Source organism: Oncorhynchus keta, chromosome 11 (genome assembly GCF_023373465.1).
Source record: "Oncorhynchus keta strain PuntledgeMale-10-30-2019 chromosome 11, Oket_V2, whole genome shotgun sequence".
Classification (NCBI taxonomy): domain Eukaryota; kingdom Metazoa; phylum Chordata; class Actinopteri; order Salmoniformes; family Salmonidae; genus Oncorhynchus; species Oncorhynchus keta.
The window spans coordinates 4,340,806-4,367,938 of NC_068431.1; the positions used below are offsets into that span (position 1 = coordinate 4,340,806).

General features: G+C 46.9%; 2 protein-coding genes and 1 long non-coding RNA gene across 13 annotated transcripts in view; 2 read left to right on the forward strand and 1 right to left on the reverse strand.

Annotated features, from left to right (window-relative positions):
• The first annotated feature begins 4,289 nt into the window (after positions 1-4,289).
• rfc3 (replication factor C (activator 1) 3) lies at positions 4,290-16,847 on the forward strand. 11 transcript variants are annotated; one of them, XM_052529198.1, is made up of 10 exons: positions 4,290-4,519; positions 7,012-7,149; positions 10,400-10,467; positions 10,672-10,769; positions 11,394-11,575; positions 13,847-13,983; positions 14,473-14,571; positions 14,745-14,814; positions 15,294-15,315; positions 16,445-16,847. In XM_052529198.1, the coding sequence occupies exons 1-10, from the start codon at positions 4,433-4,435 to the stop codon at positions 16,612-16,614; spliced, it is 1,071 nt and encodes a 356-aa protein (XP_052385158.1). In that variant the 5' UTR covers positions 4,290-4,432; the 3' UTR covers positions 16,615-16,847. The 11 variants fall into 11 exon arrangements, with proteins under 11 accessions (XP_052385158.1, XP_052385159.1, XP_052385160.1 ...); XM_052529199.1 differs by lacking the exon at positions 15,294-15,315 and adding an exon at positions 15,336-15,357; XM_052529200.1 differs by lacking the exon at positions 15,294-15,315 and adding an exon at positions 15,378-15,399.
• A 737-nt stretch (positions 16,848-17,584) lies between these two features.
• On the forward strand, positions 17,585-18,709 carry LOC127933017 (uncharacterized). The gene is made up of 2 exons (XR_008146769.1): positions 17,585-18,095; positions 18,234-18,709. It is a non-coding gene; the product is annotated as an uncharacterized LOC127933017 (long non-coding RNA).
• A 2,964-nt stretch (positions 18,710-21,673) lies between these two features.
• The window catches only part of kl (klotho), a 54,722-nt gene continuing 49,262 nt past the window's right edge, over positions 21,674-27,133 (reverse strand). The window contains exons 17-18 of the mRNA XM_052457495.1: positions 22,148-22,202; positions 21,674-22,018 (exon numbers count right to left, since the gene is read on the reverse strand). Coding sequence (XP_052313455.1) covers positions 21,786-22,018; positions 22,148-22,202 — 288 coding nt within the window. The 3' untranslated portion in view covers positions 21,674-21,785. The remainder of the gene's footprint in view (positions 22,019-22,147; positions 22,203-27,133) is intronic.

Consider the following 27,133-nt stretch of genomic DNA (forward strand, 5'->3'; position numbering starts at 1 on the left):
AACTGGAGAGAGGGCTGGAGAGGACTGGAGAGAGGGCTGGAGAGAGGACTGGAGAGAGGACTGGAGAGAGGACTGGAGAGAGGACTGGAGAGAAGGCTGGAAAGAGGACTGGAGAGAGGACTGGAGAGGACTGGAGAGAAGACTGGAGAGAGGGCTGGAGAGAGGACTGGAGAGAGGACTGGAGAGAGGACTAGAGAGAGGGGAGAAGAGAGGGGTAGAAAGAGGAGGGTAGAACGGGGGTCTCTTTAGGTCTCTATGCCTCATGTACTCTAACAGGATGCTGTTGGCCAGAGTCTCTGTTACTCCTTACTTAAACCTCACCCCCCCTCTGTTACTCCTTACTTAAACATCCCCCTCCTCTGTTACTCCTTACTTAACCCCCCCCACCACCACCTCTATTATGAGTAGCGTAGTCTTAAGTGCACTTTCGTTCATTTCCTCAATTGATACTGTATGACCAGAGAACATCCCTGGTCATCCCTACTGCCTCTGATCTGGAGAACTCACTAAACAGAGAACATCCCTGGTCATCCCTACTGCCTCTGATCTGGAGGACTCACTAAACAGAGAGCATCCCTGGTCATCCCTACTGCCTCTGATCTGGAGGACTCACTAAACAGAGAACATCCCTGGTCATCCCTACCGCCTCTGATCTGGATGACTCACTAAACAGAGAACATCCCTGGTCATCCCTACTGCCTCTGATCTGGAGGACTCACTAAACAGAGAACATCCCTGGTCATCCCTACTGCCTCTGATCTGGAGGACTCACTAAACAGAGAACATCCCTGGTCATCCCTACTGCCTCTGATCTGGAGGACTCACTAAACAGAGAACATCCCTGGTCATCCCTACTGCCTCTGATCTGGAGGACTCACTAAACAGAGAACATCCCTGGTCATCCCTACTGCCTCTGATCTGGCTGACTCACTAAACAGAGAACATCCCTGTTCATCCCTACTGCCTCTGATCTGATGGACTCACTAAACAGAGAACATCCCTGGTCATCCCTACTGCCTCTGATCTGATGGACTCACTAAACAGAGAACATCCCTGGTCATCCCTACTGCCTCTGATCTGGCGGACTCACTAAACAGAGAACATCCCTGGTCATCCCTACTGCCTCTGATCTGGAGGACTCACTAAACAGAGAACATCCCTGGTCATCCCTACTGCCTCTGATCTGATGGACTCACTAAACAGAGAACATCCCTGGTCATCCCTACTGCCTCTGATCTGGAGGACTCACTAAACAGAGAACATCCCTGGTCATCCCTACTGCCTCTGATCTGAAGGACTCACTAAACAGAGTACATCCCTGGTCATCCCTACTGCCTCTGATCTGGAGGACTCACTAAACAGAGAACATCCCTGGTCATCCCCACTGCCTCTGATCTGGAGGACTCACTAAACAGAGAACATCCCTGGTCATCCCTACTGCCTCTGATCTGGAGGACTCACTAAACAGAGAACATCCCTGGTCATCCCTACTGCCTCTGATCTGGAGGACTCACTAAACAGAGTACATCCCTGGTCATCCCTACTGCCTCTGATCTGGAGGACTCACTAAACAGAGAACATCCCTGGTCATCCCTACTGCCTCTGATCTGGAGGACTCACTAAACAGAGAACATCCCTGGTCATCCCTACTGCCTCTGATCTGGAGGACTCACTAAACAGAGAACATCCCTGGTCATCCCTACTGCCTCTGATCTGGAGGACTCACTAAACAGAGAACATCCCTGGTCATCCCTACTGTCTCTGATCTGGAGGACTCACTAAACAGAGAACATCCCTGATCATCCCTACTGCCTCTGATCTGGAGGACTCACTAAACATAACATGGCTTGGCTTTGGCTTTTGACTCTTAAGTATGTGTAAAACCAAATACTTTTAGACTTTTATTCAAGTAGTGTTTTACTGGGTGACTTACTTGTGTCCCACCCTGATCTGTGTCACCTGTCCTCGTTATTGTCTCCACCCCCTCCAGGTGTCGCTTGTTTTCCCCAGTGTATTTATCCCTGTGTTTCCTGTCTCTCTGTCCCAGTGTATTTATCTCTGTGTTTCCTGTCTCTCTGTACCAGTGTATTTATCCCTGTGTTTCCTGTCTCTGTGCCAGTGTATTTATCCCTGTGTTTCCTGTCTCTCTGTCCCAGTGTATTTATCTCTGTGTTTCCTGTCTCTCTGTACCAGTGTATTTATCCCTGTGTTTCCTGTCTCTCTGTCCCAGTGTATGTATCCCTGTGTTTCCTGTCTCTCTGTCCCAATGTATTTATCCCTGTGTTTCCTGTCTCTCTGTGCCAGTGTATTTATCCCTGTGTTTCCTGTCTCTCTGTACCAGTGTATTTATCCCTGTGTTTCCTGTCTCTCTGTCCCAATGTATTTATCCCTGTGTTTCCTGTCTCTCTGTCCCAGTGTATGTATCCCTGTGTTTCCTGTCTCTCTGTACCAGTGTATATATCCCTGTCTCTCTGTACCAGTGTATTTATCCCTGTGTTTCCTGTCTCCCTGTACCAGTGTATTTATCCCTGTGTTTCCTGTCTCTCTGTCCCAATGTATTTATCCCTGTGTTTCCTGTCTCTCTATACCAGTGTATTTATCCCTGTGTTTCCTGTCTCTCTATACCAGTGTATTTATCCCTGTGTTTCCTGTCTCTCTATACCAGTGTATTTATCCCTGTGTTTCCTGTCTCCCTGTACCAGTGTATTTATCCCTGTTGTATTTATCCCTGTGTTTCCTGTCTCTCTATACCAGTGTATTTATCCCTGTGTTTCCTGTCTCCCTGTACCAGTGTATTTATCCCTGTGTTTCCTGTCTCTCTGTCCCAATGTATTTATCCCTGTGTTTCCTGTCTCTCTGTACCAGTGTATTTATCCCTGTGTTTCCTGTCTCTCTGGGCCAGTGTATTTATCCCTGTGTTTTTCTGTCTCTCTGTACCAGTGTATTTATCCCTGTGTTTCCTGTCTCTCTGTACCAGTGTATTTATCCCTGTGTTTCCTGTCTCTCTATACCAGTGTATATATCCCTGTGTTTCTGTGCCAGTTCGTCTTGTATGTTTCCAAGTTAAAGAGGGGTTTTCCTGTTCTCCTGCTTTTTGCTTTTTCTAGTCCTCCTGGTTTTGACCGTTGCCTGTTTCTGGACTCTGTAGCTGCCTGCCTGACCAGTCTGCCTGCCACTCTGTACCTCCTGGACTCTGATCTGGTTTTGACCTTTGGCCTGTCCACGACCTCTTGCCTCCTCCTTTTGGATGAATAAACATTGTAAGACTCCAACCAGCTGCCTCCTGTGTCTGCATCTGGGTCTCGCCTTGAGTCAATTTCTATTAAGGTAACAAGGCACAAGTGATCTATACTTTTACTCAAGTATGAGAATTGGATACTTTATCCACCTACTTTATCCACCTCTTGCTTGTTTGTCATAACTTGTTGCCCCAGAAGAATAAATCAAATATTGCTCACCAGAAAGTCTTACATTGATAGAGTTAAATATATTACTAATGCATTAATTCTATCTTTTTTTTAAGGACCAGGGAGAAAACGCAATACTTCCAAAAAAGTGGAAAGATTGACCCTGTGCAAAATGTCCAAATGAGTTTGACTGGTTTTAAGGAAATTAAAATCTGAGAAAACAATCAGTTCGTCATAGGTGCGTATTTTATGTGGTTGAAATACTGTCTGCTTGCATCAACAGGGTCAAAGATGACACATTCGCATTTCCTCAAGAGATGCTGAAAGAAATCGTATTTCTCCAATCCTTGTTCCCAAGACAAAAATTGGCATTTTGTTGTATAAGTCTATTGCAAGAAACGCATAATTCTGCAGGAGTTAATATTACACTACATGTGAGAGGTTATAGGCAGACAGTCATTGTCCATATTTCAGTTACTATTCCATTTAATTAATATGAACTCAAAGAAGGAATATTCGGTTTATGGATACAGGGATACTGGTGAACGGGATGTCCAAGGTGCATGTAAACAGTTTATCCCCAAACAAGAACTTATAAAACGGAATATGAGCTGCGCGCGTGGTAAACGTGATCCCTGTGGCGTTGATTGGCTCGTTGCCCGGAGCTTTATGTTTATGACAGTTTGCGATGGAAAAAAAATAAAAATAAAAGTACTTTTATACCTGTTGAAGACCCTTTGGTTTAGAAACTTTAATCTAAATCTAAGCAACTTGTTTTTGTCAAACTCAGTCCAGAAATTACCTCGGGTCACCACCGGGTGGCAGCAGCGGCTGCATTTAATATTTTCAAAACGCGAACTAGGAAGTTTGTCCCTCATTGACTCTCTGTAGTTTTGGAGACATTTCACTCCGCGCCTTAAAAGAAAAAATATTTCGCGGGAATTAAAATCAGAAAAAAACACAACACGCAGCAACTCAAACAAAACAGTGCCTAGAGAACTGTGAAATAACATTAGATAAAAAAAATGAGTTTGTGGGTGGACAAATACAGACCTACTTCTCTGGGGAAACTGGACTACCACAAAGAACAAGCAAATCAGCTGAAAAACCTGGTAAGATTCAAAGTTGATCAACATGGCGGTGTCTGTTCAGGGACCCTAGTATCAGATACACGTGTCTTTAGTAGTTGTACCAGCTTGCTACATAACTATTACACTAGTTTTTGTCTTTGTCAGCTAAGTTAGTTAACATTAGGTAGGTTTCCAGTAGAGTTGTTGTGAACCAGATGCAGTAATATACAAGCCACGTAGTTAAACATGACTCTGTTCTGCAGTGAGGGTTATTAAGTACGTCTTTAACATTAGCTACACATTAAACGAAATTATCTCAAATTACAACATGTATCAGTGGAGCCATGACCCTGTAGTAGGGTAACTAAGTTACTGTACAGGCTGTGTATGAATCACTGCCGTGCTGGAACAAAAACCTGCACCGTGCAGAGAGTCTCCCAACACCGGGCCAGAAGGCGGGGCTTATAACCTCGGTTTCCGGTCGGTGTTTTATTTAAAAAAGTCGTTCAGTTTTCTCGGTGTAACAGTTTCGCATAATGGGACATTTCTCATCCCTGGATACGCTTTCCCGGAGTATCTCTCGCCAACTCCACGGTGTCTTTAATATACACCGGAAGCAAGTCCGAGCCTATAATGTCGCTGTAGGCAAACGGGTCACATCTGCTGGCTAGTTTTATTAGTGCGCATCGTAGCAAAACGTTTTTCTACAGTAAAGTAGAACAGACATTTCTTACTGGACAAGTCCAGGTCGTCCCTCCCTCCATGTCTGATGATTAATGAATAAGACCCCGTTTCACGTCCAGTGTGGCGACGTAGACAGTAGTAAGATAATCAGGTGGGGGCTGTTGATAATGGGATATGTAGATACACTTCCTTACAGGGCTGACAGTTTCACACACGTGTAAATTGGATATTTGTTGATTCCAAGGTCCTACTTCCTCTGAAAGTCGGGTCTGAGCCAGAGGTCAGCCATGACAGAGGTCAGCCATGACAGAGGTCAGCCATGACAGAGGTCAGGCATGACAGAGGTCAGGCATGACAGAGGTCAGGGATCAGACATTGTTGATTGCTACGCTGCATAGATTAGGCTCAAGGGCAAATCAATAGTTTTTTCACCAAGTCGGCTCGGGGATTTGAACCAGCGCCCTTTAGGCTACTGGCCCGACACTCCTACCCGCTAGGTTACTGGCCCGACACTCCTAACCGCTAGGCTATTGGCCCAACGCTCCTGACCACTAGGCTATTGGCCCAACGCTCCTGACCACTAGGCTACTGACCGCTAGGCTACTGGCCACTAGGCTATTGGCCCAACGCTCCTGACCACTAGGCTACTGGCCGCTAGGCTACTGGCCCAACCGCTCCTGACCACTAGGCTACTGGTCCAACCGCTCCTGACCGCTAGGCTACTGGCCACTAGGCTATTGGCCCAACGCTCCTGACCACTAGGCTACTGGCCGCTAGGCTACTGGCCCAACCGCTCCTGACCGCTAGGCTACTGGTCCAACCGCTCCTGACCGCTAGGCTACTGGTCCAACCGCTCCTGACCACTAGGCTACTGGTCCAACCGCTCCTGACCACTAGGCTACTGGTCCAACCGCTCCTGACCTCTAGGCTACTGGCCCAACGCTCCTGACCGCTAGGCTACTGGCCCAACCGCTCCTGACCGCTAGGCTACTGGTCCAACCGCTCCTGACCACTAGGCTACTGGTCGCAACCGCTCCTGACCACTAGGCTACTGACCGCTAGGCTATTGGCCCAACCGCTCCTGACCGCTAGGTTACTGGTCAAACCGCTCCTGACCACAAGGCTACTGACCGCTAGACTATTGGCCCAACGCTCCTGACCACAAGGCTACTGACCGCTAGGCTCCTGACCGCTAGACTATTGGCCCAACGCTCCTGACCGCTAGGCTACTGGTCCAACCGCTCCTGACCGCTAGGCTACTGGTCAAACCGCTCCTGACCACAAGGCTACTGACCGCTAGGCTACTGGTCCAACCGCTCCTGACCGCTAGGCTACTGGTCCAACCGCTCCTGACCGCTAGGCTACTGGTCCAACCGCTCCTGACCGCTAGGCTACTGGCCCAACGCTCCTGACCGCTAGGCTACTGGCCGCCAGGCTACTCGCCCAACGCTCCTGACCGCTAGGCTACTGACCGCTAGGCTACTGACCGCTAGGCTACTGACCGCTAGGCTACTGGCCGCCAGGCTACTCGCCCAACGCTCCTGACCGCTAGGCTAGGCTGACCGCTAGGCTGCTGACCCGCCAGGCTAGGCTACCGCTGGCTACGCTAGGCTACTGGCTAGGCTACAGGCTACCGCTCGCCGCTAGGCTAACGCTCCTAACCGCTAGGCTGCCAACATCTGTTGGTGTACTGGGCTGTCTTCTATAACGTGTGTGTGTGTGTGTGTGTGTGTGTGTGTGTGTGTGTGTGTTCTCCAGGTCCAGTGTGGGGACTTCCCTCATCTGTTGGTGTACGGGCTGTCTTCTATAACGTGTGTGTGTGTGTGTGCGTGTGTGTGTGTGTTCTTCAGGTCCAGTGTGGGGACTTCCCTCATCTGTTGGTGTATGGGCCGTCTGGAGCAGGGAAGAAGACTCGTATCATGTGTCTGCTGAGAGAACTGTACGGAGCCGGAGTGGAGAAACTACACATAGAACACCAGACCATCACGGTGAGGAGAGGGTTACACACACACGGTGAGGAGAGGGTTACACACACACACACACTCCCCATCACGGTGAGGAGAGGGTTACACACACACGGTGAGGAGAGGGTTACACACACACACACACACCCCCACGGTGAGGAGAGGGTTACACACACACGGTGAGGAGAGGGTCTCACACACACACACACACACACACACACACACACACACACGGTGAGGAGAAGGTCACACACACACGGTGAGGAGAAGGTCACACACACACGGTGAGGAGAAGGTCACACACACACGGTGAGGAGAAGGTCACACACACGTGAGAGGAGAAGGTCACACACACACACAGGAGAGGGTCTCACACACACGGTGAGGAGAGGGTCTACACACACGGTGAGGAGAGGGTCTCACACACACAGGAGAGGGTTACACACACACGGTGAGGAGAGGGTCACACACACACACTAGGGTTGGGTGACGTCAGCCTTTGTCCTGTCGTGATAATGTACCATAAGACATGGTGATATATGATATCTTCCCCTATTGGCCAGCCCCCCAAAAGAAAATAAACTCCACCTGAACAACCTGGACTCAGGAGTAGACGTAACATAGTACATGTAAATCCAAGGACACTCCATTTAGTATGATCTGTTACATGGTATTCAGTTGTGGATGTCCATCTAGTTCGTATAATATGTTACGAATTTGTATGAGACCTCACTTTGTGCACGGGGGCGTTCTGTCATGCTGAAACAGGGAAGGGCCTGGCCCGAACTATTGTCACAAAGTTGGAAACACAGAATCATCTAGAATAGCACTGTACCGTTAAGATTTCCCTTCACTGGAACTAAGGGGCCTGAACCATGAAAAACAGCCCCAGAACATTATTCCCCCTCATCAACATTCACAGTTGGCACTATGCATTGGGGCAGGTAGCGTTCTCCTGGCATCTGCCGAACCCAGATTCATCTGTCGGACTGCCAGATGGTGAAGCGTGATTCATCACTCCAGAGAACGTGTTTCCACTGCTCCAGAGTCCCAATGGCGGTGAGCTTTACACCACTCCAGACGACGCTTGGCACTTCGCATATCAGACAATTCTTTACGCGCTTCAGCACCTGGCGGTCCCGTTCCGTGAGCTTGTGTGGACTACCACTTTGCGGCTGAGCCGTTGTTGCTCCTAGATGTTTCCACGTCACAATAACAGCACTTACAGTTGACCAGGGGGCAGCTCTAGCAGGACAGAAATTTGACAAACTGACTTGTTGGAAAGGTGGCATCCTATGACGGTTGAAAGTCACTGAGCTCTTCAGTAAGGCTATTCTACTGTCTGTTTTTGTCTATGGAGATTGCATGGCTGTGTGCTCGATTTGATACACCTGTCAGCAACGTACTTTTGGCCATGTAGTGTATGTTACAAATTACAATTTGTTGTGGCTAATGTTAGCTAAGCTAGGGGTTATGTTTAGGAGTTAGATTGAAGGTTTAAGTTTTGGGGAAGGTTTCGCAAGTAGCTAAAAAGTAGCATGTAGTTGCCAATTAGCTAAAGTTGTCCTTGATGAGATTGGAACATACAACCTTCTGGTTGCTAGACGGTCGCGCTAAATGCCCACCTATCTACCCCGAACGACCTCCCACCCTCCTTTCGTTTTTTTTTTTTGCCAAAACGAACCTTCTGTTTAACGTGACCATAGTAAACAACATACAAATGGGTGTCCCTGATTTACGTCTACTATGTTACGTCTAGCCTGAGACCAGCCTGGCTAAAATGACAACTATATTAGCCGGAATGATATGAACCGGAAAATGACCAACCCTGCCATTGCCATCGACATTTTCAGTGATTTTTGCTACACAACGTTCCTGTAGATTGTTCTAGAAACATTATTTGGTCGACAGTTAAATGTGATTCTTGCTATGAAAATATCTGCCGGTCCCTGTTTGGCTGTCGGCTGCTGGCCTCCATGTTAGATACTGACCAGTCCCTGGTCTCCATGTTAGATACTGACCAGTCCCTGGTCTCCATGTTAGATACTGACCAGTCCCTGGTCTCCATGTTAGATACTGACCAGTCCCTGGTCTCCATGATAGATACTGACCAGTCCCTGGTCTCCATGTTAGATACTGACCAGTCCCTGGTCTCCATGTTAGAATCTGACCAGTCCCTGGCCTCCATGTTAGATACTGACCAGTCCCTGGTCTCCATGTTAGATACTGACCAGTCCCTGGTCTCCATGTTAGATTCTGACCAGTCCCTGGTCTCCATGTTAGATACTGACCAGTCCCTGGTCTCCATGTTAGAATCTGACCAGTCCCTGGTCTCCATGTTAGATACTGACCAGTCCCTGGTCTCCATGTTAGATACTGACCAGTCCCTGGTCTCCATGTTAGATACTGACCAGTCCCTGGTCTCCATGTTAGATACTGACCAGTCCCTGGTCTCCATGTTAGATACTGACCAGTCCCTGGTCTCCATGTTAGATACTGACCAGTCCCTGGTCTCCATGTTAGATACTGACCAGTCCCTGGTCTCCATGTTAGATACTGACCAGTCCCTGGTCTCCATGTTAGATACTGACCAGTCCCTGGTCTCCATGTTAGATACTGACCAGTCCCTGGTCTCCATGTTAGATACTGACCAGTCCCTGGTCTCCATGTTAGATACTGACCAGTCCCTGGTCTCCATGTTAGATACTGACCAGTCCCTGGTCTCCATGTTAGATACTGACCAGTCCCTGGTCTCCATGTTAGATACTGACCAGTCCCTGGTCTCCATGTTAGATACTGACCCGTCCCTGGTCTCCATGTTAGATACTGACCAGTCCCTGGTCTCCATGTTAGATACTGACCAGTCCCTGGTCTCCATGTTAGATACTGACCAGTCCCTGGTCTCCATGTTAGATACAGACCGGTCCCTGGTCTCCATGTTAGATACTGACCGGTCCCTGGTCTCCATGTTAGATACTGACCGGTCCCTGGTCTCCATGTTAGATACTGACCGGTCCCTGGTCTCCATGTTAGATACTGACCAGTCCCTGGTCTCCATGTTAGATACTGACCAGTCCCTGGTCTCCATGTTAGATACATGCTAACGTAATATCGCCCAACCCTAACACACCACACACACACACACACACACACACACAGAGCCGAGGTGGAGAAACTACGCAGAGAAGACCATCACAGAGACATACACACCTCAATACTTCCATCTGATTCACGATCTAATTCATTCTACGTCTGTTTCCTGTTCTCTGTGCAGGCTCCCTCTAAGAAGAAGATTGAGATCAACACCATAGCCAGTAACTACCACCTGGAGGTCAACCCAAGGTAAACAGGAAGCAGTATTGGTACACTTCAACACCATAGCCAGGAACTCAACGATCTAAGTTGGAGAGATTTTCCTCATCTGAGTGTTGCTGCTAACAGTGACCGTTTTTTAGGAACTGTGTGTGGTCCATTTGACCATATACTGTAGATCTGTGTTCTCGGTGACCATATGGTGGTCATATTGAACATCTCTCATTTTAACAGTGATGCTGGTAACAGTGACCGGGTGGTTATCCAGGAACTGATCAAGACTATGGCCCAGTCTCAGCAGATCCAGACCAGCACCCAGAGGGAGTTCAAAGGTCAGACACACACATGCTGCGTACTGCTCTGTTAGGATTCTCACATTCTGACACCATTTTAATAAAACAACCCCTCTCTGTCTGTCTGTCTCTCTCTGTGTCTGTCTGTCTCTCTCTGTGTCTGTCTGTCTGTCTCTGTGTCTGTCTGTCTCTCTCTGTGTCTGTCTGTCTCTCTCGGTGTCTGTCTGTCTCTCTCTGTGTCTGTCTGTCTCTCTCGGTGTCTGTCTGTCTCTCTCGGTGTCTGTCTGTCTCTCTCGGTGTCTGTCTGTCTCTCTCGGTGTCTGTCTGTCTCTCTCGGTGTCTGTCTGTCTCTCTCGGTGTCTGTCTGTCTCTCTCGGTGTCTGTCTGTCTCTCTCTGTGTCTGTCTGTCTCTCTCTGTGTCTGTCTGTCTCTCTCGGTGTCTGTCTGTCTCTCTCGGTGTCTGTCTGTCTCTCTCGGTGTCTGTCTGTCTCTCTCGGTGTCTGTCTGTCTCTCTCGGTGTCTCTGTCTCTCTCTCACTGTCTCTGTGTCTGTCTCTCTCGGTGTCTGTCTCTCTCTCTCTCTCTCTGTCTCTCTCTCACTGTCTCTGTGGCTGTCTCTCTCACTGTCTCTTTGTCTGTCTCTCACTGTCTCTGTCTCTCTCAGTTGTCCTGTTGACAGAGGTGGACCGCCTCACTAAGGATGCCCAGCATGCATTGCGTCGTACCATGGAGAAGTACATGTCCACCTGCCGCCTTATCCTCTGCTGTAGCTCCACCTCCAAAGTCATTGGACCAATCAGGAGCAGGTGTCTGGCCGTCAGGGTGCCCCTGCCCAGTACAGAGGAGGTAGGGGGATGGAGGGAGTGGGGGTGGAATGGAAGGAGGGAGAGGTAGGGGGTGGAGAGGAAGGATGGAGAGTTAGGGGGAGGGAGGGAGGGAGGATGGAGAGTTAGGGGGATGGAGAGGGATGGAGAGGTGGAGGGAGGATGGAGAGGTAGGGGGATGAGAGGAGGGGGATGGAGAGGGAGGGAGGATGGAGAGTTAGGGGGATGGAGAGTTAGGGGGATGGAGAGGGATGAGAGGTAGGGGGATGAGAGGTAGGGAGGATGGAGAGGGAGGGGGATGGAGAGGGAGGGGGATGAGAGGGAGGGGGATGAGAGGGAGGGGGATGGAGAGGTAGGGGGATGGAGAGGTAGGGGGATGGAGGGGGGATGGAGAGGTAGGGAGGATGGATGGAGAGGGAGGGGGATGGAGAGGGAGGGGGATGGAGAGGGGGATGGAGAGGTAGGAGGATGGAGAGGGAGGGGGATGGAGAGGTAGGGAGGATGGAGAGGGAGGGGGATGGAGAGGTAGGGAGGATGGAGAGGGAGGGGGATGGAGAGGTAGGGAGGATAGAGGTAGGGAGGATGGAGAGGTAGGGGGATGGAGGGGGATGGAGAGGTAGGGAGGATGGAGAGGGAGGGGGATGGAGAGGTAGGGAGGATGGAGAGGGGGGGATGGAGAGGTAGGGAGGATGTAGAGGGAGGGGTAGGGAGGATGGAGAGGTAGGGGGATGGAGAGGTAGGGGGATGGAGAGGGAGGTGGATGGAGAGGTAGGGGGATGGAGAGGTAGGGGAGAGGGAGGTGGATGGAGAGGGAGGGGGATGGTAGGGAGGATGGAGAGGTAGGGGATGGAGAGGGAGGGGGATGGAGAGGGAGTGGGGGATGGAGAGGTAGGGGGATGGAGAGGTAGGGAGGATGGAGAGGTAGGGGGATAGGGAGGATGGAGAGGTAGGGAGGATGGAGAGGTAGGGAGGATGGAGAGGTAGGGGGATGGGAGGAGGGGAGGGTGGAGAGGTAGGGGGATGGGAGGAGGGGAGGATGGAGAGGGAGGGAGGATGGAGAGGGAGGGAGGATGGAGAGGGAGGGGGGATGGAGAGGTAGGGAGGATGGAGAGGTAGGGAGGATGGAGAGGTAGGGGGATGGAGAGGGAGGGGGATGGAGAGGGAGGGGGATGGAGAGGTAGGGGGATGGAGAGGTAGGGGGTGGAGAGGTAGGGAGGATGGAGAGGTAGGGGGGATAGGGAGGATGTAGAGGGAGGGGGATGGAGAGGTAGGGGGTGGAGAGGTAGGGGGGATGGAGAGGTAGGGGGATGGGAGGAGGGGAGGGTGGAGAGGTAGGGGGATGGGAGGAGGGGAGGATGGAGAGGGAGGGGGATGGAGAGGGAGGGGGGATGGAGAGGTAGGGAGGATGGAGAGGTAGGGGGTGGAGAGGGAGGGGGATGGAGAGGAGGGGAGGATGGAGAGGGAGGGAGGAGGGGAGGAGGGAGGGGATGGAGAGGTAGGGAGGATGGAGAGGGAGGGGGATGGAGAGGTAGGGGGATGGAGAGGTAGGGGGATGGAGGGGGATGTGAGGGAGGGAGGATGGAGAGGTAGGGGGATGGAGGGGGATGGAGGGAGGGAGGATGGAGAGGTAGGGGGTGGAGAGGTAGGGAGGATGGAGAGGGAGGGGGATGGAGAGGTAGGGGGATGGGAGGAGGGGAGGATGGAGAGGGAGGGGGATGGAGAGGGAGGGGGATGGAGAGGTAGGGGGATGGGAGGAGGGAGATGGAGAGGGAGGGGGGATGGGAGAAGGGGAGGATGGAGAGGTAGGGAGGATGGAGAGGGAGGGGGATGGAGAGGGAGGGGATGGGAGGAGGGGAGGATGGAGAGGGAGGGGGTGGAGAGGGAGGGGGATGGAGAGGAGGGGAGGATGGAGAGGGAGGGAGGAGGGGAGGATGGAGAGGGAGGGGATGGAGAGGGAGGGAGGATGGAGAGGTAGGGAGGATGGAGAGGTAGGGGGATGGAGGGGGATGTGAGGGAGGGAGGATGGAGAGGTAGGGGGATGGAGAGGTAGGGAGGATGGAGAGGGAGGGGGGATGGAGAGGGAGGGGGATGGAGAGGTAGGGGGATGGGAGGAGGGGAGATGGAGAGGGAGGGGGGATGGGAGAAGGGGAGGATGGAGAGGTAGGGAGGATGGGGAGGATGGAGAGGTAGGGAGGATGGGGAGGGGGGGGGGGACATTATTTCAACTACATTAAATTCTCTCAAATGTGAATCTTTGAATTCTCACCTTCTGTCATCTCTCTCTTTCTCTCAGGTGTGTAATGTTCTGTCCACAGTGTGTAGGAAGGAGGGTCTGCTTCTCCCCCCTGAGTTGGCCAAACAGATATCAGAGAAGTCTGGACGCAACCTCCGCAAAGCACTGCTGATGTGTGAGGCCTGCAGAGTGCAACAGTAAGTCTGTCGCTGTGTGTGACGCTGTGTGTGACGCTGTGTGTGTCGCTGTGTGTGTCGCTGTGTGTGTCGCTGTGTGTGTCGCTGTGTGTGTCGCTGTGTGTGTCTCTGTGTGTGTCTCTGTGTGTGGTGCTCCAACAGTAAGTCTGTCGCTGTGTGTGTCGCTGTGTGTGTCGCTGTGTGTGTCTCTGTGTGTGTCTCTGTGTGTGTCTCTGTGTGTGGTGCTCCAACAGTAAGTCTGTCTCTGTGTGTGTCGCTGTGTGTGTCGCTGTGTGTGTCTCTGTGTGTGTCTCTGTGTGTGGTGCTCCAACAGTAAGTCTGTCTCTGTGTGTGTCGCTGTGTGTGTCGCTGTGTGTGTCGCTGTGTGTGTCTCTGTGTGTGTCTCTGTGTGTGGTGCTCCAACAGTAAGTCTGTCTCTGTGTGTGACGCTACATTTTCTGAACGGGCATAGCGATCACCTCATCATAACCTTTGACCCCTGTTCTCCAGGTACCCGTTCTCAGCAGACCAGGACATCCCAGAGACCGACTGGGAGGTTTACCTGAGAGAGACGGCCAACGCCATCGTCAGTCAGCAGAGTCCTCAGAGGTGAGGATGGAGGAGGACTGGAATTAAAACCATTGAACAAACGTCCCTTATTTAAAATGGTTTCTGTACCAAAAGGTTTTTCTCTGACTCCCCACCTCCCTCCTCTCTCCCCCCTCTCTCCCCCCTCTCTCCTCTACCTCTCTCCCCCCTCTCTCCCCTCCCTCCTCTCCCAGGTTGTTAGAGGTGAGGGGGAGACTGTATGAGTTGCTGACTCACTGCATTCCTCCTGAGATCATCATGAAGGTACGCCTCACAAATACTGAGCACCAACTATGGGGGTGGTGTGTTAAGGTACTGTGTCTGTGTGTAGGGCCTGGTGACAGTTGCTAGGTAACTGTGGGGTGTGTTAAGGTACTGTGTCTGTGTGTAGGGCCTGGTGACAGTTGCTAGGTAACTGTGGGGTGTTAAGGTACTGTGTCTGTGTGTAGGGCCTGGTGACAGCGTTGCTAGGTAACTGTGTTATTAAGGTACTGTGTCTGTGTGTAGGGCCTGGTAACAGTTGCTAGGTAACTGTGGGGTGTTAAGGTACTGTGTCTGTGTGTAGGGCCTGGTGACGGAGTTGCTAGGTAACTGTGTGTTATTAAGGTACTGTGTCTGTGTGTAGGGCCTGGTGACAGAGTTGCTAGGTAACTGTGTGTTATTAAGGTACTGTGTCTGTGTAGGGCCTGGTAACAGCTGCTAGGTAACTGTGTTGTGTGTTAAGGTACTGTGTCTGTGTGTAGGGCCTGGTAACAGAGTTGCTAGGTAACTGTGTCTGTGTGTAGGGCCTGGTAACAGAGTTGCTAGGTAACTGTGTCTGTGTGTAGGGCCTGGTAACAGAGTTGCTAGGTAACTGTGTCTGTGTGTAGGGCCTGGTAACAGCTGCTAGGTAACTGTGTTGTGTGTTAAGGTACTGTGTCTGTGTATAGGGCCTGGTAACAGTTGCTAGGTAACTGTGGGGTGTTAAGGTACTGTGTCTGTGTGTAGGGCCTGGTAACAGAGTTGCTAGGTAACTGTGGGATGTTAAGGTACTGTGTCTGTGTGTAGGGCCTGGTGACAGAGTTGCTAGGTAACTGTGTGTTATTAAGGTACTGTGTCTGTGTAGGGCCTGGTAACAGCTGCTAGGTAACTGTGTTGTGTGTTAAGGTACTGTGTCTGTGTATAGGGCCTGGTGACAGAGTTGCTAGGTAACTGTGTGTTATTAAGGTACTGTGTCTGTGTATAGGGCCTGGTGACAGAGTTGCTAGGGTAACTGTGTGTTATTAAGGTACTGTGTCTGTGTATAGGGCCTGGTGACAGAGTTGCTAGGTAACTGTGTGTTATTAAGGTACTGTGTCTGTGTGTAGGGCCTGGTGACAGAGTTGCTAGGTAACTGTGTGTTATTAAGGTACTGTGTCTGTGTAGGGCCTGGTAACAGCTGCTAGGTAACTGTGTTGTGTGTTAAGGTACTGTGTCTGTGTATAGGCCTGGTAACAGAGTTGCTAGGTAACTGTGGTGTGTTAAGGTACTGTGTCTGTGTGTAGGGCCTGGTGACAGAGTTGCTAGGTAACTGTGGGGTGTTAAGGTACTGTGTCTGTGTGTAGGGCCTGGTGACAGAGTTGCTAGGTAACTGTGTGGTGTGTTAAGGTACTGTGTCTGTGTGTAGGGCCTGGTGACAGAGTTGCTAGGTAACTGTGTGGTGTGTTATTAAGGTACTGTGTCTGTGTGTAGGGCCTGGTGACAGAGTTGCTAGGTAACTGTGTGGTGTGTTAAGGTACTGTGTCTGTGTGTAGGGCCTGGTGACAGAGTTGCTAGGTAACTGTGTCTGTGTGTAGGGCCTGGTAACAGAGTTGCTAGGTAACTGTGTGTTATTAAGGTAATGTCTGTGTGTAGGGCCTGGTGACAGAGTTGCTAGGTAACTGTGACGGCCAGCTGAAGGCAGAGGTGACTCACATGGCAGCCCACTACGAACACCGACTGCAGCAGGGCAATAAGGTCATCTACCATCTAGAGGCCTTCACCGCCAGGTTCATGGCCATCTACAAGAAGTTCATGGAGGACGGACTGGACGCCATGATGTTCTGATCTCGCTCTTCTTCTCGCTCTATCGCTCTCTTTCTCCTCATCTCTCTCCTTCTCGCTCTCTTTCTCCTCATCTCTCTCCTTCTCGCTCTCGTTCTCCTCCTCGCTCTCCTTCTCGCTCTCTTTCTCCTCCTCGCTCTCTTTCTCCTCATCTCTCTCCTTCTCGCTCTCTTTCTCCTCCTCGCTCTCTTTCTCCTCATCTCTCTCCTTCTCGCTCTATCGCTCTCTTTCTCCTCATCTCTCTCCTTCTCGCTCTATCGCTCTCTTTCTCCTCATCTCTCTCCTTCTCGCTCTATCGCTCTCTTTCTCCTCATCTCTCTCCTTCTCGCTCTCTTTCTCTTCTTCTCGCTCTCTTTCTCTCCTTCTCGCTCTCTTTCTCTCCTTCTCGCTCTCTTTCTCCTCATCTCTCTCCTTCTCGCTCTCGCTCTCTCCTCCTCGCTCTCTTTCTCCTTCTCGCTCTCTTTCTCTCCTTCTCGCTCTCTTTTCTCCTCATCTCTCCTTCTTCGCTCTTCTTCTCACTCTATTGCTCTCTTTCTCTCAATCACTCTCCTCTCTCCTCCTCGCTCTCCTCACTCTAAATCTCTCTTTCCTGTCTCCATGACGTTCTGATCTAACTCGACTTGCTCTTTCTCCCCTCTTCATCATCCTTCCTCTTCAGCACCCTTCTGGATGCCTTGATGTTGTGATCTAATACCCTCTCCCTCTGCGTACCCTCCCATACCTTGTAATATGAGGGGTTCAGAGGCCCAGTCTTTGGTTGATATCAATAATTGATTAATTTGGATAGTGAAATCTCCGCTATGTACTGTCTTATTGAACCTCTGCTGTAAAATAAAGTTGACTTTCTTTCGAATGTCTTAAAGTGAACTGTCGATTGATTGGTGGTGGGCTGGTAGATCCCTCCTCCTTCCATTGGCTCAGCACTCAATGTTTTATTTGATTCTTTTTGACTTAGCCAGTTGTGTGAATAACCCAACATGTTGGGGTGACCCAAACATGGGTTAATTTAGCCATCAGTTGGGTTGACCCAAACATGGGTTAATTTAGCCATCAGTTGGGTTGACCCAGTAGCTGGGTCTTTTTTTTCTTTCATTTTCAGTAAGTGTGGCCTATTAAGGGTGTAGCTGTCATTCAGTTATTTTTGGCCAAATGGTCAACTTTCTGGTCAACTTTTATGGTGGCAATAATGCCCCTTATTTGCTAGTACACTTTGGAAGTATTAGAATTAGGCCCAGCAAATAGTGTGGTGAACTTGATCCAATGTCTTCGGAGGTGATGGCAGAATGTTCAACTTTTGCCGTCTGATAGAAAAGGTTTCTGTAAAACAGACCGTTTGGATATTAAAAGGACCTCATCTGTTTTCCGTTGGCTTTTTCTCGAAACGTAATATTGGCCTATGTTGAAACGTAATATTGGCCTATGTTGAAACGTAATATTGGCCTATGTTGAAACGTAATATTGGCCTATGTTGAAACGTAATATTGGTCTATGTTGAAACGTAATATTGGCCTATGTTGAAACGTAATATTGGCCTGTGTTGAAACGTAATATTGGCCTGTGTTGAAACGTAATATTGGCCTGTGTTGAAACGTAATATTGGCCTATGTTGAAACGTAATATAGGCCTATGTTGAAACGTAATATAGGCCTATGTTGAAACGTAATATTGGCCTGTGTTGAAACGTAATATTGGCCTATGTTGAAACGTAATATAGGCCTATGTTGAAACGTAATATAGGCCTATGTTGAAACGTAATATTGGCCTGTGTTGAAACGTAATATTGGCCTATGTTGAACTACACACAAATTCTCAAACCTTGTCCAGACGCAGAGGAAGCCACTGGCTACTTGTCTGCTTAGCAGTGCGACAATATATAAAGTCGACATTTACATTGAAATTGAGAATAAACGCTTAGGTATATTTCAATAAAGTAGAGGCTTTGGTTAACTGCGTGTCTCTCTCTGGCTCTCTGTTGCTGTGCCACGGTTTGAAATGCCTGCAGTTAGATGACCTGGTGAAACTAGACTTTAGGATTTCCTTGTTACTAATGCTAATTGTGTGTGTCGGTTTTGGAATAAAATCATTTTTGTTGACAGTGTGCTGCTGGTCTCCATCTCCCAGCAGTTCCATCTATGCATGCTTCAAAATATGTACAAACTGGGTAAGCGTTCCAGAAGTGCCCCTCCCAGGCTGCATTTCACATACTTGACTTTAGAATCGTGCTCCAATTTGGTCATTGGTCCTTCCGGTAGCGTCCGTTTTGAGAAACACTGATTGTGTCACTTTTTTCAGGTTCAGTTCATTTATTTCGAATACTAAAATCGATCATAGGAGTTTTTATTTTATGTTGTAGACATGAGATTACATTTCAAAACACTGTATTTGTTTATTATTATAATTTAGGAATTATTACACGATTGTTTATCCACCATATGATCACAATAACCTTTTTTTTGTAGACATTTATGGTGCATTTTGTAAATTCACTCTGGCTATCTACTCCGATGTCAGTGCACCCTATTTTTTTTTGTTAGTAGAATATTATACAGAAGATCTATGAATAATTGTTGTGGGAGTACTGTTAATATTAATTTGATGACTGAGAATTCATCTATACTGTGTCCCTTCATTGCATTTTGGCAATAAATGAACGATCCATCGGAGACAGAGGGCTCTGGTCAAAAGTAGTGAATCTTAGGGCCGGGATGATACCGGTATCGCGATATGTTGTCCATGGCAACAAACAAAAAATGTAAACATGAAGCAATCCGAACAATTTGTTCCGTTTTAAAAACCTCCCGTTTGTTAAATAAATAAATGTGCCTCTTGGATCACATGCTTGTTTAAAACAGGGCTGTTTTATGTAACAGTATAGACGTTACGTCCGTCCCCTCGCCCCGACCTGGGCGCGAACCAGGGACGCTCTGCACACAGACAACAGTCACCCTCGATGCGTCGTCACCCACAAAAGCCGCGGCCCGTGCAAGTGACGTCCCCGATTGAAACGCCACTAGCGCTAACTAGCTAGGCCTTTTCACATCGGCTACAATTTAGTTAAATCTGCTTCGTGTTTCGTTTCCTTGCCAAGATACTAATGAGTATTGCGATATCGTCCCAGCCCTAAAAGCACAATATTTAGGGAATAGGGAGCCATTTGGGATAAATGCTTTGCCTACTTCACAACAGGCCCTGCGGTAGTAAAGGTATTGGTCAAAGGGGACTAAAGAGTTATTGGTCAAAGGGGACTAAAGAGTTATTGGTCAAAGGGGACTAAAGAGTTATTGGTCAAAGGGGACTAAGAGTTATTGGTCAAAGGGGACTAAGAGTTATTGGTCAAAGGGGCCTAAAGAGTTATTGGTCAAAGGGGCCTAAAGAGTTATTGGTCAAAGGGGACTAAGAGTTATTGGTCAAAGGGGCCTAAAGAGTTATTGGTCAAAGGGGACTAAAGAGTTATTGGTCAAAGGGGACTAAGAGTTATTGGTCAAAGGGGACTAAGAGTTATTGGTCAAAGGGGACTAAGAGTTATTGGTCAAAGGGGACTAAGAGTTATTGGTCAAAGGGGACTAAAGAGTTATTGGTCAAAGGGGACTAAAGAGTTATTGGTCAAAGGGGACTAAGAGTTATTGGTCAAAGGGGACTAAAGAGTTATTGGTCAAAGGGGACTAAGAGTTATTGGTCAAAGGGGACTAAGAGTTATTGGTCAAAGGGGACTAAGAGTTATTGGTCAAAGGGGACTAAGAGTTATTGGTCAAAGGGGACTAAGAGTTATTGGTCAAAGGGGACTAAGAGTTATTGGTCAAAGGGGACTAAGAGTTATTGGTCAAAGGGGACTAAGAGTTATTGGTCAAAGGGGACTAAGAGTTATTGGTCAAAGGGGACTAAGAGTTATTGGTCAAAGGGGACTAAGAGTTATTGGTCAAAGGGGACTAAGAGTTATTGGTCAAAGGGGACTAAGAGTTATTGGTCAAAGGGGACTAAAGAGTTATTGGTCAAAGGGGACTAAGAGTTATTGGTCAAAGGGGACTAAGAGTTATTGGTCAAAGGGGACTAAAGAGTTATTGGTCAAAGGGGACTAAGAGTTATTGGTCAAAGGGGACTAAGAGTTATTGGTCAAAGGGGACTAAGAGTTATTGGTCAAAGGGGACTAAAGAGTTATTGGTCAAAGGGGACTAAGAGTTATTGGTCAAAGGGGACTAAGAGTTATTGGTCAAAGGGAGACTTGCTTTCACTCGATAGTTGTTTTGTTTTTTAGACATCAAGGTTATCTGGTACAGTGTGACGTATTATAAACACACAGATTCAATTAATTTAAAGAGTGTAGGAAAAATAATCTACACGAGATAATTCGTTATGATACCACGTCAAACAAGTTCATTTAAAAAAATAAATAAAAAGACAATTGTTTTTTAAAGAACAATACTTTATCTTCAGACTGAAATACATGAAACAAACGCTGCTGGTTGAGTTTCATAAAAAAAGACGTGGAAATAAACGAACATACAGTTCTATGAACACAAAGACACACCACATCAACTAAATCAACTACATTCATCAACTTCATTCGCTGCACAGTGTCGTAAACCGTCTAAAGGGCTCCAGTTATGTGGCCCCACATGGGTACAATAAGCTCACGACTTTGTTTTACAGATCTCGAGGAACTGGATAGGTGTCAGAGATCTAGTGCTGACATGGTGGATAATTCTGACATATTGCTTCTACCTTTTCCCGATTCCTTCAGATCAGCAGACATTGAAGGGTTAAAGGTCAAGTGACTCGAACCCGGAGGACTACCTATAACACACGCTTCAGAAATACACTTAATTTTCATCACCACCATCACCACGTGATCCCAAATGGCACCCTATTCCCAATATAGTGCACTACTTTAGATGAGAGCCCTATGGCACCCTATTCCCTATATAGTACACTACTTTAGACCAGAGCCGTATGGAACCCTATTCCCTATATAGTACACTACTTTAGATCAGAGCCCTATGGCACCTATTCCCTATTATCGTGCACTACTTTTGGACCAGGGCCCTATATTTTAGAGAATATGGTGCCATTTGTACCTCGGCCCCTGTGTCTCTTGGCAGCGTAGTATATAATCAGCCCAAGGGTGACCAGGACCGCGGACCCCACCAGAGACAGGAATCCCACCACAGGTCTCTTGGTCAGGACCAGACACCCCGAGCAGGGTAGAGGCTGACTGGGGCACTGCGGGGCCGAGGTAAGGGTCCCCTGGAGAGGGAAGCCGTTGTGCGGATAATGTTCTGATACTGGGACAGAGATGTTTTGAGGATTTCCTCATCTTGGACATGACCGTACAAGCCGAAGCCTGGGTCTCTCTGGTCGTTCAGGGAGTAGGCGAAGTAACCCTTCAGATTCACTCCGTCTAGGATGTAGGCTGGGCGGGGAAGGAGAAGAAGGAGAAGTAAAGGTTTATTACAATTGTAAGACCTGAAACTGTGATCGACATGTTCTCTTATGGTTATGAAGTCCAGAAAACAAAGCGAAAGGATCAAAAACGGTTTGCCGCCGTAACTAGGGCTTATCATGCCTGGGGAGAAAAGGGTCTCAACTCCATATTGCTAGTTCAACACATAAGAAAGTCATTGGTCATCTACAAAACATACAGAATGCTTCAGCACGGGTACTGACCAAGCCAGAAGGAGAACACACATTACACTGGTTTTAAGGTCTCTGAATGCCTGTGAGTTTTAGAATTCATTTTGAAGAATATTCTATTCTATTGGTTTTAGAATCAATCCACGATGGTGCACCTCAATACATGGTTCAGGACATGCTTTAAGTTATGTACCCAGGAAGCCCCTCAGGTCCTCTGGCCTTTTAACTATCCTAAAGCCCAGGACCGAGAGGCATGGAGAGACAACCTTTAGTTACTATGCCCCCAGCCTGGGACCAAGAGGCATGGAGAGACAGCCTTTTAACTATCCTAAAGCCCAGGACCAAGAGGCATGGAGAGACAACCTTTAGTTACTATGCCCCAGTCTGGGACCAAGAGGGATGGAGAGACAGCCTTTTTTAACTATCCTAAAGCCCAGGACCAAGAGGCATGGAGAGACAGCCTTTTAACTATCCTAGACAAACTTTAGTTATTATACCCCCAGTCTGGGACCAAGAGGCATGGAGAGACAACCTGTAGTTACTATACCCCCAGTCTGGGACCAAGAGGCATGGAGAGACAACCTTTAGTTATTATGACCCCAGCCTCTGGAATAACCTGTCAGAGAACCTGAGGGGCTGAAACTGTGGACATATTTTAAAACATACATTTTTAGCGTTGCTTTTCCTCAGGGTGCTTTTTAGTTGTTCAGTTTGTCATTTGTTTTTTCTTGTATCTAATGTTTAGTGTGTAGTAAATATCTCAGTGTTTGAAGGTTCTCTACTGTCATCGACTGGAATAGAATAATATGGAGAATGAGGCAGATGTAGCACATGTAACACGAAAACAAGTGTGAGTTCGTGTGTGTTCAGTCAGCCGGTCGTCGTCCTCTAGGGTCAGTAAGCTGTACGTCTCTCTAATAATTAAACTCAAAGTACCAAAAATAACATTCTCGAAATGGAGGCACACAAAGTGAAATGAAAGGCAGACAAACTTTTGGTAACATTTGACTTAAATACGTCCGACTGTACAGTCGTGGCCAAACGTTTTGAGAATGACACAAATATAAATTTTCACAAAGTCTGCTGCCTCAGTTTGTATGATGGCAATTTGCATATACTCCAGAATGTTATGAAGAGTGATCAGATTAATTGCAAAGTCCCTCTTTAACCATGCAAATGAACTGAATCCACAAAAAAAAATTCCCCTGCACTTCAGCCCTGCTACAAAAGGACCAGCTGACATCATTATCAGTGATTCTCTCGTTAACACGGGTGTGTTACGGAGGCTGGAGATCACTCTGTCATGCTGACTGAGTGCGAATAACAGACTGGAAGCTTTAAAGGGAGGTGGTGCTTGGAATCATTGTTCTTCCTCTGTCAACCATGGTTACCTGCAAGGAAACACGTGCCGTCATCATCGCTTTGCACAAAAAGTGCACGGATATTGCTGACAGTAAGATTGCACCTAAATCAACCATTTATCGGATCATCAAGAACTTCAAGGAGAGCGGTTCAATTGTTGTGAAGAATGCTTCAGGGCGCCCAAGAAAGTCCAGCAAGCGCCAGGACCGTCTCCTAAAGTTGATTCAGCTGCGGAATCGGGGCACCACCAGTACAGAGCTTGCTCAGGAATGGCAGCAGGCAGGTGTGAGTGCATCTACATGCAGTGAGGCGAAGACTTTTTGGAAGATGGCCTGGTGTCAAGAAGGGCAGCAAAGAAGCCACTTCTCTCCAGGAAAAACATCAGGGACAGAGTGATATTCTGCAAAGGTACAGAGATTGGACTGCTGAGGACTGGGGTAAAGTCGTTTTCTCTGATGAATCCCTTTACGATTGTTTGGGGCATCCGGAAAAAGCTTGTCCGGAGAGAGACAAGGTGGCTGCCATCAGACCTGTGTCATTTCAACAGTAAAGCATCCTGAGACCATTCATGTGTGGGGTTGCTTCTCAGCCAAGGGAGTGGGCTCACTCACAATTTTGCTGAAGAACACAGCCATGAATAAAGAATGGTACCAACACAATCTCCATGAGGCAACTTCTCCCAACCATTCAGGAACAGTTTGGTGACGAACAATGCCTTTTCAGCATGATGGAGCACCTTGCCATAAGGCAAAAGTGATAACTAAGTGGCTCTGGGAACAAAACATTGATATTTTGGGTCTATGGCCAGGAAACTCCCCAGACCTTAATATCATTGAGAACAAATTCTGACAAACTCTAAGAATTCATTTTGCAAGAATGGGCTGCCATCAGTCAGGATGTGGCCCAGAGGTTATTAATTGACAGCATGCCAGCTCGGATTGCAGAGGTCTTGAAAAAGAAGGGTCAACACTGCAAATATTGAGTCTTTGCATCAACTTCATGTAATTGTCAATAAAAGCCTTTGACACTTATGAAATGCTTGTAATTATACTTCAGTATTTCATAGTAACATCTGACAAAAATATCTGAAGACACTGAAGCAGCAAACTTTGTGGACAATATTTGTGTCATTCTCAAAACTTTGGCCACGACTGTATATAACAGTGTCATCATAATCAATACCATAACAGGTGTCATAATCAATACCATAACAGGTGTCATAATCAATACCATAACAGTGTCATCATAATCAATACCATAACAGGTGTCATAATCAATACAATAACAGGTGTCATAATCAATACCATAACAGGTGTCATAATCAATACCATAACAGGTGTCATAATCAATACCATAACAGGCGTCATCGTAATCAATACCATAACAGGTGTCATAATCAATACCATAACAGGTGTCATAATCAATACCATAACAGGTGTCATAATCAATACCATAACAGGTGTCATAATCAATACCATAACAGGTGTCATAATCAATACCATAACAGGTGTCATCGTAATCAATAAAATAACAGGTGTCATAATCAATACCATAACAGGTGTCATAATCAATACCATAACAGGTGTCATAATCAATACCATAACAGGTGTCATCATAATCAATACCATAACAGGTGTCATCATAATCAATACCATAACAGTGACATCATAATCAATACCATAACAGGTGTCATAATCAATACCATAACAGGTGTCATAATCAATACCATAACAGGTGTCATCATAATCAATACCATAACAGGTGTCATCATAATCAATACCATAACAGTGTCATAATCAATACCATAACAGGTGTCATAATCAATACCATAACAGGTGTCATAATCAATACCATAACAGGTGTCATAATCAATACCATAACAAGTGTCATCGTAATCAATACCATAACAGGTGTCATAATCAATACCATAACAGGTGTCATAATCAATACCATAACAGTGACATCATAATCAATACCATAACAGGTGTCATAATCAATACCATAACAGGTGTCATAATCAATACCATAACAGGTGTCATCATAATCAATACCATAACAGGTGTCATCATAATCAATACCATAACAGTGTCATAATCAATACCATAACAGGTGTCATAATCAATACCATAACAGTGTCATCATAATCAATACCATAACAGTGTCATAATCAATACCATAACAGGTGTCATAATCAATACCATAACAGGTGTCATAATCAATACCATAACAGGTGTCATCATAATCAATACCATAACACGTGTCATAATCAATACCATAACAGGTGTCATAATCAATACCATAACAGGTGTCATCGTAATCAATACCATAACAGGTGTCATAATCAATACCATAACAGGTGTCATAATCAATACCATAACAGGTGTCATAATCAATACCATAACAGGTGTCATAATCAATACCATAACAGTGACATCATAATCAATACCATAACAGGTGTCATAATCAATACCATAACAGGTGTCATAATCAATACCATAACAGGTGTCATCATAATCAATACCATAACAGGTGTCATCATAATCAATACCATAACAGTGTCATAATCAATACCATAACAGGTGTCATAATCAATACCATAACAGTGTCATCATAATCAATACCATAACAGTGTCATAATCAATACCATAACAGGTGTCATAATCAATACCATAACAGGTGTCATAATCAATACCATAACAGTGTCATCATAATCAATACCATAACAGGTGTCATAATCAATACCATAACAGGTGTCATAATCAATACAATAACAGGTGTCATAATCAATACCATAACACGTGTCATAATCAATACCATAACACGTGTCATAATCAATACCATAACAGGTGTCATAATCAATACCATAACAGGTGTCATAATCAATACCATAACAGGTGTCATAATCAATACCATAACAGGTGTCATAATCAATACCATAACAGGTGTCATAATCAATACCATAACAGGTGTCATCATAATCAATACCATAACAGGTGTCATCATAATCAATACCATAACAGGTGTCATCATAATCAATACCATAACAGTGTCATAATCAATACCATAACAGGTGTCATAATCAATACCATAACAGTGTCATCATAATCAATACCATAACAGGTGTCATAATCAATACCATAACAAGTGTCATCGTAATCAATACCATAACAGGTGTCATAATCAATACCATAACAGGTGTCATAATCAATACCATAACAGTGACATCATAATCAATACCATAACAGGTGTCATAATCAATACCATAACAGGTGTCATAATCAATACCATAACAGGTGTCATCATAATCAATACCATAACAGGTGTCATAATCAATACCATAACAGTGTCGTCATCAATACCATAACAGGTGTCATAATCAATACCATAACAGGTGTCATCATAATCAATACCATAACAGTATCATCATAATCAATACCATAACAGGTGTCATAATCAATACCATAACAGGTGTCATCATAATCAATACCATAACAGGTGTCATCATAATCAATACCATAACAGTGTCATAATC